A 17,748-nucleotide genomic window follows, 5' to 3' on the forward strand; every position below is an offset into this window, starting at 1 on the left:
CCAGGTTCCCTCCGGCCTCTTCATCCCCAGCATGGCGGTTGGAGCCATCGCCGGCCGGCTGCTGGGCGTGGGCATGGAGCAGCTGGCCTACTACAACCACGACTCCTTCATCTTCAAAGGGTGGTGCTCGCCGGGAGCCGACTGCATCACCCCGGGGCTCTACGCCATGGTCGGCGCTGCCGCCTGTCTAGGTGAGACACCGGGGGAAATGAAGCTTTACAGGCTTTTATTTTGGTGTTTAGAGACTGAAATAAAATAAATGGCACACATTGTTGACACCTTTTTTTTTAATAGTATAATAAAAGAAATTGAGAAAACTTTTGGTCAGTTTGGCAAAAAATACAATGATATTAAATGCTGCAGTTAAATGAAACTGCTGCTTCACATTAGGGGCAGCGAGTGTTGATGGATCGCCACAATAAAAGCCTCAGAACACAAAATAAGCTCTAAAAAACAGAAACAGATCGTCACCATGTGTTTTTACCACGGCGTCGTCTCATGTGAGCTTCAACATGTCCATGTGAGGACGAACCTTTGAGATAAAGAAATGACCGTTTATATGGTCAGACGAACTCCAGTGTTACTGTTTTAAACAGGAGCCCTCTCCCTGCAGCCTTATTATATTATATTATGATATATTATGATATATTATATTATGATATATTATATTATGATATATTATATTATGATATATTATATTATATTATGATATATTATATTAGATTATGATATATTATATTATATTATGATATATTATATTATATTATGATATATTATATTATATTATATTATGATATATTATATTATATTATGATATATTATATTATATTATGATATATTATATTATATTATATTATGATATATTATATTATATTATATTATGATATATTATATTATATTATGATATATTATATTATATTATGATATATTATATTATATTATATTATGATATATTATATTATATTATATTATGATATATTATATTATATTATGATATATTATATTATATTATGATATATTATATTATATTATGATATATTATATTATATTATATTATGATATATTATATTATATTATGATATATTATATTATATTATGATATATTATATTATATTATATTATGATATATTATATTATATTATGATATATTATATTATATTATGATATATTATATTATATTATGATATATTATATTATATTATATTATGATATATTATATTATATTATGATATATTATATTATATTATGATATATTATATTATATTATATTATGATATATTATATTATATTATGATATATTATATTATATTATGATATATTATATTATGATATATTATATTATATTATGATATATTATATTATATTATATTATGATATATTATATTATATTATGATATATATATTATATTATGATATATTATATTATATTATGATATATTATATTATATTATATTATGATATATTAGATTATATTATGATATATTATATTATGATATATTATATTATATTATGATATATTATATTATGATATATTAGATTATATCATGCCGTCATGCTGACGTTCAGGTAAAGGTGACTCACACAGTAGGAACATTTTCATTCATCTCATCTTTACTTTCTCTTCCTTTTCCTCGTACGACGAAAACGCTCCTAACTTCAGATAACTGTGAATGACGAGCGTTTAATGTTAACTAATCTCTCTCTCTCTCCATCCTCTCTCTCTGTGTCTCTCTCTGTGTCTCTCTCTCTCTCTCTCATCCTCTCTGTCTCTCTCTCTCCATCCCCTCTCCATCTCTCTCTCTCTTTCTCGTCCCTCCTCTCTCTCTCTCTCTCTCTCTCTCTTTCTCGTCCCTCCTCTCTCTCTCTCTCTCTCCATCCCCTCTCCGTCTGTCTGTCTGTCTGTCTGTCTGTCTGTCTGTCTGTCTGTCTCTCTCTCTGTCTCTCTCTCTCTCCATTCTCTCTCTCTCTCTCTCTCTCTCTCTCTCTCTCTCTCTCATCCTCTTTCTCTCGTCCCTCCTCTCTCTCTCTCTCTCTCCATCCCCTCTCTCTCTCGTCCCTCCTCTCTCTCTCCATCTTCTCTCTCTCGTCCCTCCTCTCTCTCTCTCTGTCTGTCTGTCTGTCTGTCTGTCTCTCTCTGTCTCTCTCTCTCTCTCTCTCTCTCTCTCTCCATCCCCTCTCTCTCTCGTCCCTCCTCTCTCTCTCCCCTCTCTCTCTCGTCCCTCCTCTCTCTCTCTCTCTCTCTCTCTCTCCCTCTCTCCCTTCTCTCTTCTTCCAGGTGGAGTGACTCGGATGACGGTGTCTCTGGTGGTCATCATGTTTGAGTTGACCGGTGGTCTCGAGTACATCGTCCCCCTCATGGCGGCCACCATGACCAGCAAGTGGGTGGCGGACGCGTTCGGAAGAGAGGGGATCTACGAGGTGTGTGTGTGTGTGTGTGTGTGTGTGTGTGTGTGTGTGTGTGTGTGTGTGTGTGTGTGTGTGTGTGTGTGTGTGTTCTCTCCTGTAATAACAAACACATTTGTAGAGCGGCGCTGTAATGTGCTTCAGGTTTAGGAAGTCAAGGTTTTTAAAGAGACAGGTCACCCCGAAATCAGAACCACATATTTCTGTCCTCTTATCTGCTGCCTGGTTCTGGAGGGATCGGCCGTACACACGTCTGGTTTCTCTCCGCTACAATGGGACTCTATATGTATCGGTGCCAAACAGCTGTGTGTGTTTCCAGGACTCCTGACCCGGGTTACTCACAATACTCCACAGACCGTGTTCATGTGTGAACTGTGGTGGAGAGAAAATAGTCCCATCATATAAATATGATGTGATCAGTAGCTCTCCTCTCTGTCCTCAGGCTCACATCCGGCTGAACGGATACCCGTTCCTGGAGCCCAAAGAGGAGTTCGAGCACAGCAGCCTGACGGTGGACGTGATGCGGCCCAGGAGGTCGGACCCGGCGCTGGCCGTGCTCACGCAGGAGGGCATGACGGTCGGGGAGGTGGAGGTAACGGCCTCGGCCTCGACGAGAGAACCGTCGTGTACGAGAAAGCCCGATGTCAACCCGTTGTTGTTGTTGTTTTGTCCTCAGGCTCTGGTGGACAGCACTCACTACAGCGGCTTCCCGGTGGTCGTGTCCCAGGAGTCCCAGAGGCTGGTGGGATTTGTCCTCAGGAGAGACCTGCTCATATCAATAGGTCAGACGCACACCTGCCGGTAACACGTGTTGGACGCGTAGATCGCGTGGTGACCGCCTCCTCTTCTTTTTCAGACAACGCCCGGAAGCGCCAGGAGGGCGTGGTCAGCGCGTCCCAGGTGGTCCTCACCGAGCACGCTCCGCCTCAGGCCGACGACGCCCCGCCGCACCTCCGCCTCCGAGGCATCATGGACCTGAGCCCCTTCACGGTGTCGGACCACACGCCCATGGACATCACCGTGGACATCTTCAGGAAGCTGGGGCTCCGGCAGTGTCTGGTGACGCACAACGGGTGAGGGAACGCACACACACACACACACACACACACACACACACACACACACACACACACACACACTAGAGGACGAGTGCATGTTCATGCTTCTGCTAAGCCCCGCCCCTCCCCCTGTGAGCATCTACCACAAGAGAAAGGAAGCCTAACCGTGCGTTTGGAGTCGGGGAGCGTGTGGATGAGGCGGTTGCAGAGCGACTTGGTAGCCGTGTGAGGACTAACGTGGGTTAAGAGGACACATCTGCCATCCACCGAGCCGGCTCAGCCTCCAGGGGACGCTTTGATCAGCTGTAATTCAAAACAAGTCGACCAGAAGCCTTCCCCGGAGCTTCACCTCCGCCGACAGCCTCGACGGCTTCTTTGGGACAGATTGGCTTCAGATGGGCTGCTTGTTGGCAACAGAAGAGCCCAAATAAAAAACCGAGTGGATCCATGTTTAGTTTAGGAGGGGGGGGTGATGGGGTGATGGGGGGAAGCAGGAGTCGAGTACGGCTCTGTTTTTCACGTGAGGGTTAGAGAAGGTTTCTCACTCATCGTCTGGGAATGGAGATGACACACAAAAACAAAGACAAAGACCTTGAGGCCGTGGATGCTGTTGCTTTCACACCTCTGTCTGTGGTTTTTACATCTTCGGTTCAAGGCCGACGCGTCGGCGGCACTCGTCTCTACTTTCTTTTCCTTTTGTCAGCTTAAATTCAGCTCCATTTAATCCTTGAAAACAAGAAGATAATAAAGAGACGCGTAGCTGTGAGAGAAACCACACGAACACGCCGGTGTTCCTCCTCTGATCTGATCTGTCAGATCTTTGACGTTCTCCGTGAGGAAACCTCACACAGTACGATGTGAAGTAATAACCTTTTCCATGACATGTGTTCTCTCTCTCTGTGTGTGTGTGTGTGTGTGTGTGTGTGTGCGTGTGTGTGTGTGTGTGTGTGTGTGTGAGACCAGGAGGCTGCTGGGAATCATCACTAAGAAAGACATCCTGAAGCACATGGCGCAGATCGCCAACAGAGACCCCGACTCCATCCTCTTCAACTGAACTCTCTTCGTCCTCCCTCTTCGTCATCCGTCCATCTACTCCTCTCTCTCTCTCTCTCTCTCTCTCTCTCTCTCTCTCTCTCTCTCTCTCTCTCTCTCTCTCTTGTGGGGGGAGGGGGCACCAGCTTGCACACTCGAACTAAATGCACCTTTTACCTCTTTTTTTAAAAAAAAAAATAAAGGGCCGTTGGGAGAAAGCCAAGTAAGTCGAGCTCCATTTGCACAGGCGACTAGAGAACAATGGCTCCTTTTTGTTTCTGGCTCTTCCTCACTGCTGGCCCCAACTTCTTGTTCAACCCAGGAGGATGTAGTGCAGATTCACACGAGCAATAAGATGGAAAGATGGCTCAACATCTACTCCTTTCTTCCATTCCTTCCTTGTCTGAGAGAGACGATTAGGAGGAGGAGGAGGAGGAGGAACAGTTAATCCTCCGTCACAGAGGAGCGATGGAGACATCGGGGAAGATTAAATGAAGAGAGTGTTTCGGGGGCCTCCGGCCGTCACAGCGAGCCCAGACAGCACTCTGAGCTGGGCTGATGGATGCGCCCTTCCTCCTCCTCCTCCTCTTCCCTCCCTCCTGCAGCCTCGGGGGGGCTAAGCATACAGGTGTGAGAAGACGATCTAACACACACACACACACACACACACACTTACACTCCATAAAGACTTCATGACAGCCTGGGAACTCTCCAGAAAAGTCTTTTTGTTTGTTTTTTTCTTGGGGTTTTTTTCGACTTGTGATTTGCCCGGCAACAAAGCAGTGTTGTCTCTCCGATTGGCTAATTATAATTCTCTAAATAAATGACAATGCTGCAAAAAAACAAAACAACCCACATCATGCCTTATTGAAGAGGGTGTGTGTGTGTGTGGCTGTTTCTGGGCTAAAAATAAAATATCCAAAAAGAGAGAATCATGACAACACAAGTTAATTTATGTAAATGTAAAATTGTTTGTCCCACTAAATTATTTCACTGAGTTAAACGTGTCTGTCTTTATTTGTATATTGATCCTGATTTTTTTTTACATTTTTACAGTTTGTTTTTTACATTAGCAAATATAAATATGAGACAATAGATTAAATATTTTTATTGTATTTATTCTTTTGCTAAAAACCTGAATAGATCCAATGATGGATTTGATTATAAATAGAAATCATCATGAGCAGAATATCACAAGACTATTTTAAACACTTTAAAGGTTGAGCTGGTCTTACTTGTCTCTCTTGTTTTTGCAGCCTTGGTTCCTTAAAGTCCATCCTTGGTTCCTTCACTCTTTATTTATCCACTGAAATATCTTGTTTTTTTCACCCCGTCACACCTGGAAGCTGCTTTCTACTTCCTTAACAAACATTCCAGGGACGCAGACTTATAACAAACGTATTAACTTGTGTGTTTGGAGAAGTGTGACCTTTTTTGTTTTTAGGGCGCTCAGGAGTCGGTGGAGACCAAAAACGGAGATCGAACATCGGACTTGCGTTCATCACGTCGGCACAAACATCGACGTCTCAACGTGCTTCCTAAGAAGTTTTATTGTGGTTGTTTCTCAGTGTTTCTGAAACCGTCACCAAATGATCCGTCACTTCCGACAGGATTTAATCTCTGCACTTAAACCGGATTGATTTCATTTCGCTGCATCGACTCGACGTCGAGTCCTTTCCTCCGTCGAGTCCTTTCCTCCGTCGTCGTCCTGCTTGGATCTGTTATTGCGCGGCGGTTGCCAGCGTTTTTGTGATGTCTTCATTAAAACATCTGTTTCCAGTCGTCGTGCGTTGCGAGACAAAAGCCACGATGAATTGGTTTCAGCCTTTTTCATCGTGATTCATTATGTTGAGTTGTTGCCAGAGAAGTAATCTGTTCAACGCTGCGCCTGTTGATTCGTCTCAGACAAACGGCTGGATGGGTTAGTTTCGGTTTAACCGCAGTAAATCGCAGCGAATAGGTAATTACTCCGCAGCAAACGACCGTAAAATCATCTTTAAACTTGATTTAATGTTTCTAAACACAAAACGGACTACATCATGCCAAGAACTGGTTTCTACTAAACCTAAGACTTTTATTTTGACCAGGTAATGATTCCCGTCACGGGATTATCTCTTACTTTGTCCCAACAGACTGGTGGAATCCCCCCGCATGTTAGCATAGTCGTGAACATTTAGTTCAATGTACTGATGTGTACATTAGCACGTTAGCATGCTAAGCTAAGATGGTAAACATTAAACCTGCTACATCTCAGCATGTTAGCATTTAGTTTAAAGCTCTGATGTGTACATTAGCACATGTTAGCATGCTAAGCTACGATGGTAAACATTAAACCTGCTAAATCTCAGCATGTTAGCATTTAGTTTAAAGCTCTGATGTGCACATTAGCACATGTTAGCATGCTAAGCTAAGATGGGAACTTGGCAAATATACCTGCTAAATCTCAGCATGTTAGCATAGTCGTGCACATTTAGTTCAAAGCGTGCTAAACTAAGATATACACATTACATATATTATATATAATATTTGTAGTTTCTAGTCCTAGATACTGTACATGATGGGGGGGGGGGGCTGTGTGAGTGTTTATACTGCAGACCCTCGGGTGGTGGTGGTGGTGGGGTGGGGGTTACGCTGTCACTCTCGACCTAACCGTCTCCGGCAGCGAGTCGCAGCTTGTTTCGTGGCCACATAATCTCTGTGAGAAGTTTAAGAAGTGTGTGTGTGTGTGTGTGTGTGTGTGTGTGTGTGTGTGTGGCTTGTGGCTTGTTTTGGGGGGGAACATGAGTGCATTGTAGCTGCTTCGTGATGACTCGGTGTATTCTTCAGACTTCACATGGGGCTCCAGTTACCGACCTGCTCGTGGCGTCTGCATTCTCACACCTCAAAACTCCCCGCCCCCCCCCCTCTTAATCCACTTCCTGTTTGTTCCCGGCGTCTCTCTACCCTACGGTATGTTCCTTGTTCTCTATGAAACAAGTCTCCTTACCTCATGCGCTTCTCTCTCTCTCTCTCTCTCTCTCTCTCTCTCTCTCTCTCTCTCTCTCTCTCTCATATCAACCAATCCCCGGCCATTGTCGTCGGCTGCAGCGTTACAAAGCGGAGAGAACATTTCAGTGCGGTGACGTCGCCACACTTCGAGGTGTCACACGACACCGCCGGGTGTCAAATCCCATCCACTTCACGGCGTTGTGCGTCTCTGCCCTCTTGGCCTCACCCGAGGTCACGGCCGGTGTGGAGGTTCCCACGGCTTCTTCTGGATAATCACGCTGGCCTTTCACGTGTTCTGGCGGCCTCCCGTGTCCCCCGAATGCTCTCAGGTAATCGGGGAAGTCGGCACAATGGAGCGCGGTGTCGTTCGTTTGTCGCCTTAACTTCATTTACACATCCAGAGACCCGATCTCTCCCAGAAGGCCCACACCTAGCTGGCAACGAAATAGTCTGAACCAGCTCCTGAACTCGGGTCGTCTGGGGAAGTTCAAGAAGAGGCTGACAAAACTATTTATGCCCTCCTGGTGCCGGAGGAGACGAAACACAGGGGGCACAGAGTGCAGCTCTAACTGCCAGAATAGTTATTTCTCAGCACTGAATTAGTTTCTTCTTTTAGGGTTTTGAGCCCGTTTGGCCTCCGCTGGTACATATCAGCGGAGGCCAAACGGGCTCTTCTTCTCTCCGGTGGTTTTTGGTTTAACCGCGGAAACGTCACAAATTAGGCTCACGAGTGTCGACGGCTCGGATCGGACCGTTCCTCACAGAGAAGTGGATCGGACGTCTCCCAACGGGTTCCTCTGCTCGAGATCATCTACAGGATAATCCCACTCCTGCACGAAAACCGGGCTTTCGTCTAACCCCCACGAGTTTGTTTTTTAGCTTGAAGTGATTTTTCTTTTCTTAGCCAAACCCACTTAACGAGCTGCTATTATAACCTCCTCGTTTCATTTTATCGTTATTGTTTCATGTAAATTAGCATCACATTGTTTTCTCCTGTCGCCATCAGATACTTTGGGAACAGGGAGAAGCTAAAATGTGAAAAATGCAAAGTTACTAAATATGTGCAATGTTCTGAAACCAATAGCATATAAGTAGTAGTTTCATATATGTGTGTGTGTGTGTGTGTGTGTGTGTGTGTGTTTACCAGGGTTATTATTAATCTAACTATGAGGTATGAATATCTTAATTTATTGGTCACATATTGTCCTTTTTATTCTTGATTTAATGGGTTTGTCACAAGTAAAATGATAACTTTTGTCTCTTGTCCACATAACTGCCACCTTTTAATGATTTATTACAATCATTAAATGCTGCAAAACAGACATTAAATGAATAAATGTACCGCAATAATGTCCTGTAAGAACAGAAAGATGATATTATATATATTATAAATGGCGTATAATTGTTTAAAGAGGCCTCCTGTACCCTGTGGCTTCATGAACAGGTGTGGAGGAAGAGGACATATTGGACAAGTCTGGAGACCAATTAGCCTGATTAAAAATACTCCATCAAACGCACCGAGCTAGCTGACATTAGCAGGTGAGCAAATCATGATTTTTTTGAGTAAAACTTATATTTATGTATGATTTATACGTGTAAAAACCCTGTCTTAACGAGCTACTGCAGCTCACATCTGTTAGTGCAGCTAGTGCAGCTAATGCAGCTACTAGTAGCCAGTAGCTAACTGCTAGCCCAAAGAGTGCTAGCTTGAGTGCAGGTTGTTGTACTGTTGTGTGGGAGATTGAGTCCATCATAAAAGAGCAATGAAACAAGTACAACATTATTTTGAAGCAGTTGTTCAATGCAAGTCAAAGTTGACATTTTAAACATTGACTTATATTGTATTTAAGCTAACGTTGGTCTAAAACTCTATTTAAACCAGCTACTGCAGCCCAGAACTGTGAAGTAATCTTATATCTTGAACAGGATGCCTTCTTTTTGAGCAAAGCAATACCAGGTTAAACACTTTAAATGTTTTTAAGGTGATGGCATGTGTACGTTTTGCCTCGTTCCAAATGTCAGGCTAACGAAAACTGAATGGACGTCTACAGCCCAACACGCATGGCCCAGCAGAGGTCTGAGAAGTGCTTCTGCAGACGTCTGGTCTGTAAGCTAAATGTGTTTTCACTCCCTTTTTCTTATTTTGTTGTCGCAGAAGATACGCAGATAGCGAGACTAGATTACTCTTGTTATAGTCTGCAGCGTAATGTAATTCACAAGGTATCCCTGAGTTTGACCCGGCCAAACGTAAAACACACACTCTGAGAGCAGAAGGAGAAACGCGTGCAAAAGCAATGATTTATACCAAACTTAAACTATAGAGGTGGATGAAGTCTCCACAGATCGCCATATTGTTAATACAGTTAATAATGGAGAACAGTTGGTTCATTTAAACACATTTGCTACAGTACGATCGGCTTGTTGTTGCAGTAAGTGGGAGCTGGTTGTTTGGATTCTCTCGTGAGGTGTTCTCAGTTTATTGTGTGGATCTAGATTTAAGTGGATCTAGATTTAATCAGGTTGAAGTCGGGCCGAGCTGTGCTGGGAGTTATGTGAAGGTCCACCGGACTCCATGCACCAGTATACGGAACCATTTATTAAAAAAGTAGGATTTGTTCCAAATTTGAGGGAAATTTGTGGGAAGGTTTAGTGATAATTAACATCACCTGTGTGGGGTCTTGCTCTGGGTGTACTTTAAATGGAAAGCTGTAAATCTTTTGTAATAAAAATGACATTTTAGGAAATTTGTGAACGTGTAATTTAAATTAAATGTAAAACCTTGATAAATACCTTTTTATTTGGGATCTATAATTACATTGTAAAAAATGGATTCTTCTGTAAAGCACCTACCTAAAATAAAGCGGTATTTATTGTACACACAGTAGGTACAGAGCCATTGTGTAACGCTACTTCTTACCATAGTATTACAGTGCTGTGGTAATACTACAGTGATGGTAGTACACCGTTGTCATTTCGTGAACGTTCCTCAGAATTGCGTGACCGGTTTCCATTAAAAACAATATTTCATTCTTTCTCATAATTCCCCTAATTTGAGCCGACTCTACTCCGACTCCACTCCATGACTCGGCATGTTTCACACATGCGTTACATTTTACAGTCATATACCGTTAAAACGTACGGAGTGACAAGCGCTTTCATCGCACACGAGTCGTGGTCTGTCTGAAAGCACCGTTAACCTTTATGTATATTTTTCATATTTTCTCAAACTCTCTCCACAGCACGGGTCAGATTGCTATCGCGGTAACCTCCAGTCCGGTTTATTTATACGCCGTGCTACAGAGCCCCACACATTGATCCCATTCCCAGTCTGGGCGCCATTGAGCCTTTTCCAGAACCCTCCGCAGATGTTTCTACTAACTTATTTGGTTTTGTAAAAAGGGATTCTTATACGTGTCCCGGATTTATAGAGCCTGTTAAAGGCACAATAAGTTTTTTTATTGAAAAACAACCCAATTTATTGGTTCATACAAAAGTAATTCCTCTCCATCATCACTTATGACCTCGAGGAGACTTTCTTTTCATTTTGGGACGCGTCTGGTTGTCCTGTTCTACTCTGTAATCCGTGTCGTATGAGTTTACACACAATAGTCTAGACCAGGCGGCAACCTCCGGTTTTAAAAAGAGTGAAACAGATGCTTCATGTGTTGAAGCTGCATTCTCTCTAGTGTCCACCAGGGGGTGACTCCTCTGGTTGTATAGAAGTCTAGTCTAAAATGACTCTACTTCTCTCTTGATTTATTCCCTCAATAAACATTGTAAACATGAGTTTATGGTCTCAATCTCTAGTTTCTAGTCTTCTTCAATACAGCATGATGTTCATTTAGTACATTATGCTCCATTTAGAGTCAAACAGACCATAAAGCAGGGGATGCTTTAGGGGCGGGGCTACATGGTGATTGACAGGTCTTTGGTAGAGACGTTTAAGTGCTCTTTTGTTTTCTCAAATAAATCTCTTTTGTGACTTCACGACATCTGGTTTAACATCACTTCCTCTTCCCTGAATGAGTCGAGTTATATTCCGTGGATAAACATTTCATTTCCTCTAAATTCTTCAGAATAAAAGTCCCCCCAGTATCTACGCTGCTTGCTCTTCCTCTCTGCAGTATTAGCTGACATCAAAAACAATGGCTGCTAACAATGCTAATTTCCTCTAATTCTTCACAATAAAAGTCCCTTGTTTTCGCTAGCTTGATGTTGAATCGGTAAAACGAGGGGAGAATAGAAGAACTCAATGACACGTTTGGATCCGTTTTTTTTTTTTATTGTGCAATTGTACAGAGATCCAAACTCAATGCGAGCCAGGCCGCTTTGTTATGTGGTCTGGCTGATCCCGAAGCGATCTCGGAGTGAACAGAACATTTAATGCGCTCTGACACCGTCGGATGTCAGGAGTCACATCTGAAGAGACGAGTGTAACGAAGCTCTCTGCTGTTTAGAGCTCAGATATCACTTTTCCATCGTCCAGTCGAGGCATGCGTGTCGTTCTTCTCCCTCCTCTCTTCATATTTACTTTTATTTACACACACACACACACACACACGACTTTATGAAATCCAGATAATGAAGAACAAAAACAGCGAACGCAACGAAACCTCCAATCTGCTTAAGAAGAAAGACAAACGATAAAACAAAAAGATGATGATGATGATGATGATGATGATGATGATGATGATAATAATAATAATAATAATAATACGCAGCGTACGTAATTCTGAGAAATGCTAAATAAATAAATGACAAGACGCATGAAAAATGGGCAGAAAAACAACAATAAAACCAAATGAATACATAAGATAAATACATAGGGAAATAATTAGACGTCGTATATTAAATGTGATTGTTTCCTTTTTAAATATCTTCAGTGTTTTATATCAGAGTGAAGATATTGAAGCCTGTCTCATATTGTCTTTATAATTTGAAGAGTTAAACAATGAAGAAAAAGTTCAGCGCACATATTTATATATGATATATAATTTATAGATTTTCTGTTTGCTGCTGCCTTTAATTGAACCAGATTCAAGGATATTAATACATTTTCTGCATTTTACTACTGTATCTTATTTTCTTACACTGCTTTTTAGTGTTTTAATGAATGTTCTTAATTGTTTTTAAATATCCTTTATGTTTTGAAGCACTTACAATGACCTTGTTGTTGAAATGTGCCGTACAAATGAACTTACCTTACCTATGATCACACTTATCTGAATATTCATGTCACATTGTATTCACTGGATTTATGAGGTTAATACCAATATTCATACTTTAGAGTTTAAATCTGTTAAAGATTTTTTTTGGGGGACAACAAAACAAGTTGTTAATATGCAAACAATCAGTTTACTACAGAGTCTTTTGGTTAATAATAATAATAATAATAATAATAATAATAATACATTTTATTTGTATAGCACTTTAAAAGGAACTCAAACCAAATTGTTGTTGTTCAAAACGGTTCCATGAAATGAACCCTTTTGACATTTTACATTCATTCCATTCTCCAAAGATATTCATATTTATACAAAGTTCAGCTTTTTTTTGGGGAGTTTTTTTTAATAATAAAACGTGGTTAATAAATTAATTCTGGACCAACGTTTGGCACCTACATGATGATTTCTATGATAACTATTACTATTACTTATTGGAGGACGAACATCAAACTGAAGTGGGTTGATTTATTTGATTTATTGCTTTATTTCTCACATCATCTCCTCACTTATTAGTCCTGGTTTTGTTATTCAAAGTGTTTTCTTTCTGCGGTCTTTCAAGGGAGACTTGTTTGTCACTTCTGCCCAGCAGTTCTTTATTAAGAGTGTTTCATTATTTACATGTGTTTGTGGATCTAACCGGACCCCCTTAGCTCGTCAGATCTGCTCCAGAACGGGTTTTCTGGGTTTTCTGCTCACCGGTGTGGACGTGTTTTCTCAGGGAATATTTAGTTTCTGCCAGCTCACCGATCCCTCTCCACAGCTTCTTCTCTTTATGGCTGAGGTGTGTGTGTGTGTGTGTGTGTGTGTGTGTGTGTGTGTGTGTGTGTGATGAAGTCAAGCCTCCGAGCCACACTGCTTCCCATGTTCTCATTCTCTGTGGGTCTTTTCCTTCAGCTTCCTGCATCGGCTGCCTTCACGGCCGTATCAAAGGCTCTGGCGCTGCAGGAACAACTGCATTGTGTAGTTGCCCTGTAAGGTATTCTGATGGTACCACTCCCTCCGGCTCTGAACGACCCAGAACCAATGACCGGTAGTCAGTGAAACGGTAGTATTGTTCTCCCTAAAAGCAAGTGTGTGTGTGTGTGTGTGTGTGTGTGTGTGTGTGTGTGTGTGTGTGTGTGTGTCTGGCCCCACTTAGTCTCTTCAGGATGTTTTGGGTTTTTCTGTGTGTGTGTGTGTGTGTGTGTTTATATATGTGTGTGTGCGCGCTTTGCAGCTTTACGAAACTAATTTCCTGGCCGGTTCTTAGGAAAACAGAGAGTATGCTGGGTAATAATTCAGAGAGACGTGGAGAGAACGGCAGCACTGTTGATATGAAGTGTGTGTGTGTGTGTGTGTGTGTGTGTGTGTGTGTGTGTGTGTGTGTGTGTGTGAATGCTGATATGGAGATAACTATGTGCATGTAGGTGGCTGGTTTGTGTGTTTCAGGAAGGGTGGTGCAGGTTATAAGTCTTTTGTTAACACTTGTATGAAAACACAGATATATATATATATATATATATATATAATGATAAAATGCAGCATGTAGAACCTTTTTAAAGAAGTTGTGAAAGTTCTGCACAGTTTGTCTTTTTGTGTCATTAATTTGACAAATTATTTATACATAGTGTGTGTGTGTGTGTGTGTGTGTGTGTGTGTGTGTGTGTGTGTGTGTGTGTGTTCGACAACAATGAAAGGATAGGCCGCAGCAACCCAAAGTAAAGGAAGAAGATAACTTTTGCTTTGTTTTTAAAAACCGGTTAAAAATCTATTTCTGCTCTCTTCATTCTCTGTGAAACTGGGACTGAAAAGACGACGTCAACAGAGCGCCACTTTAATAACTTTAATGCCACATGGACAAATACCAACACTCTGTATCACAGTAAGCTGTACCGGAATCAATACTCATCCCTAGCTGTCGCTCTCCTTGACGTAGTGATCATAAAATGATGTATTTAACGATTGATGTTCGCTGTAATAAAGCCCCAAGAGTGCCTTTAAATGTAATTTGCATGTCGACGTCTCGGGCCTCTCTTTAACTCTCGCTCAGCGTCTTGATTGTGTTGTGAGGAGAAGACATGAAACGCAAGTCTGTCGCACTCGATCTGTGTGAGGAGCTGCAGTAGTTTTGTTCTCTTTCTCTCTGCGTCGGTTTGCATGTTTCTGATTTTAATGCCAACAGCCGTTCCAACATCGGTAAATTATTACGTTAAGCCAGAGTTAATAGGAACTGAATGCAGTCAACGCGGCTGTCCTTTGCTAACCCCTCACGGTTCCTACGGATCCACGCGGGATCCTTTTTCTTTTGACGGAGCAGGAAGTACGTGGAGATATATGGACCAGGAGGGCGACGATTCTTCTCCAAAACGCTCGTCCATCATCTTGACAAACCCGTGACGCGTCCGACTGCTTGGATGATGTTATGGCAAACGGGTTCGGAGGCCTGAGCGGTCTCTTTGATCTACGGTTTGAACGCATCCAATGAAAGTCGTCAATTCACTGCCTGCTGTCTAGACTTTTAAGTTATTTGTCCAAACCTCTTCATCACTGCTAAATAGTTTTTAAACTCCAATTTTTCATCATTCTTATCAAATCTAAATTGATTCTAAAACAAAATCTAATAAATCTGAAGTTGTTCACTTTCAAACACCTTGTTTACAGACTGAAATATCACAGTTAACGTTCTATGAAAGACTAAGTCTGTATCTGGCAATGAGGCAAATTTACAGAAAAGTTAATATATGAATAAATAAAATGTGAATCATTTCAGACGTTAAGACTTGTAGATCAACAACACTTTGTTCTGGTATTTTAAACACTGATTTAATCTACATTTTGAAGGGAAACACTCTGTTTTTCTGTCCATCAATCAAACAGATTAATCTGACAGCAGCAGAAATTCCTCACTTCAAACTCCATTACATCAGCGGTTAAAGTTTGTCGTGTGTTATTGTAAAAGAAAGGCCTCTGGTGTTTATGTTGCAGCGCTGCAAATAAAACTCCATGAGTCCGTAGTGCTGCTGAGGATCCGGTTTCATTGAGTTCCAGCTCCTTGCTTTGGTTTTGTGGTCCGTCCTGATCTCTACCGATCTACTCGTCCAAAAAAACGGTAAAATACTGGTTTCTGCAGTTTTTAAAAAGGCACAATTTTGAAATGCGATATCAAAGACTCTACTGGTTCAAATTTAGAGAAGAACAATAAAACAAACGTTGCCATTTTTGTTCTGGAGTTTTGATGATTGACACTGATTGTGTGTGGGGCTTTGGGAGGTTATTCTGCGGTAACAGATGCAGCGGCAGATGTTAAACCACTGGACTGATATCCACACTATGGTGCTGTTCCAGTTGGACAGAGAGAACCTTTTTGGCCTCTAAACCTTTTCTCCATCTCTGCTTCTTCCTACTGTTTTGTCTTTTGAGACCATTGGTTTAAAAACTTTAGATACAGATTAAAGTTTTCAAAAATTTGTAGCAAATTTGAAACTTTAATTCAAAAATAGGAAGTTTAGAATGAAGACAAAAGCCTCTCAATTAAAAGTTGAATTCATAAGCAACAAAACACACCCATGTTCATTACAGTGTTACCTGTTCAGGTACAACTCATGGCCAGTATTAGCTATCATCGTAGCCAGTGGTGGGAGAAGTATTTTGAACTTTTAGTTTAGTAAAAGTTGTAATACCACGGTGTAAAAATACTCTGTTACAAGATAAAGTCCTGAATTTAACATTTTTAAGTTAAGGTACACAATAATTAGCATCTAAATGTCCTTAAAGTACCAACAGTAAAAGTCTTAAAATATTTAAACAAAACTAGAATGTCCCATTAACATTGTTCTTATATCTCATGAATATCTATCAATTTAAATACAGATATTTGATATATTTATATCGGCTATTTTATAAGCCTGTAAATAAAGGGTTGAAAGCAGAAAAACAACCTTTTGGCTCAAAGGTTGACGACCGTTTGTAGCGGATGTTTATGGTGTTTTTATTGAGGACGAATCACCCGCTGAACTTTTGGCAGCTAGTTCAAACAGAATAAAGGTATGTTTGAAATTCACAACACATTTCATCCCCCCCAAAAAACAAAATAGGAACCAAATGGGCAGAACGTTATCCTATAAGATTGTATCTGTTTATTTCTTTATCCGTTGATTAAACTCCGTCTTCATTGTTCCTCCGCGTTGAGGCGCAGCAGCGGTTGTGAGTTTTTTAGCAAAGTAAAAGAAAACATTCCTTCGTTATTCGTGTTCCACGGGAAAGAAATCTGCCAAGAGCCACTTTGAGCCAGCGCGCAATGTTTGTTCAGTATTATCAGGAGCCCTCCGTCTTGACAACATTACGGTCGGCAATTTGTGCCGGTGATTCAACTCGACCAATTAAAGACACGGTGCATTCACACAGGGGTCAACGTTACCGACGGTCTCTGCAATTATCCCCAAAAACACTGGACGTCCCCGGGTAATAAAGCTCCTAAAAAGGTCCTGGATTAACCTTTTTGAACCGGGCAAATTGATTTAAAACACATTTGCTATTCTAATGGCCGTGGGGAGTTATTATCGGTATCGTAACACACATAATGTACACGTGTCGGTGTGAGTGTGAGGCCAGAATTTAAGTTGAGACGGCGTCTGTAGTCGATCACAGCGGCTCAGATCCTTTACTGAAGTAGAAGTACTAATACCACACTGGTAAAATACTCCACTACAAGTACAACTCCTTCATTTAACTCCTTTACAGACTGTTGGCTCGTTAAATCTACTTCAATGCATCTCTAAAAAAGATTTGTGACGATGCATCTTAAGGCTGTTTAAAGAGTTTATTTAGTTTAAGACGTAGGAGGATGTTCTCACCACATAAAGGAAACACTTCACCAGAAGAAATATCTAAATCAACACATCTGGAGGTAGAAAAACTGTAATCTTTAAAGTAACTAAGCAAAAATAATTATTTCTCTCTGATATACAGTGAAGTAGAAGTATGAGGTGACATAAAAAGGAAATACTCAAAGTACCTCAGATTCTTACTTAAATACAATTTTTTTTTTTTTTTTTTTAAAGCTG

General features: G+C 41.1%; 1 protein-coding gene across 1 annotated transcript; it reads left to right on the plus strand.

Moving 5' to 3' along the window:
* The first annotated feature begins 6 nt into the window (after positions 1-6).
* clcn5b (chloride channel, voltage-sensitive 5b) lies at positions 7-5,490 on the plus strand. The gene is made up of 6 exons (XM_068713241.1): positions 7-191; positions 2,276-2,418; positions 2,846-2,995; positions 3,080-3,185; positions 3,260-3,476; positions 4,425-5,490. Exons 1-6 carry the CDS (start codon positions 32-34, stop codon positions 4,513-4,515), a joined length of 867 nt encoding a protein of 288 aa, XP_068569342.1. The 5' UTR covers positions 7-31; the 3' UTR covers positions 4,516-5,490.
* The last annotated feature ends 12,258 nt before the right edge of the window (positions 5,491-17,748 follow it).

Source organism: Cebidichthys violaceus, unplaced genomic scaffold (genome assembly GCF_023349555.1).
Source record: "Cebidichthys violaceus isolate CVI_PGR_0920_01 unplaced genomic scaffold, fCebVio1.0.p SCAF_19, whole genome shotgun sequence".
In the NCBI taxonomy this organism is placed as follows: domain Eukaryota; kingdom Metazoa; phylum Chordata; class Actinopteri; order Perciformes; family Stichaeidae; genus Cebidichthys; species Cebidichthys violaceus.

Bases quoted from the DNA above. Each gene is read 5' to 3' on its own strand.
- clcn5b (XM_068713241.1), top strand. From the start codon at position 32: ATGGCGGTTGGAGCCATCGCCGGCCGGCTGCTGGGCGTGGGCATGGAG. The intron at 2,996-3,079 runs GTAACGGCCTCG...TTTTGTCCTCAG, and splicing joins TGACGGTCGGGGAGGTGGAG to GCTCTGGTGGACAGCACTCA. The intron at 3,477-4,424 runs GTGAGGGAACGC...GTGTGAGACCAG, and splicing joins TGTCTGGTGACGCACAACGG to GAGGCTGCTGGGAATCATCA.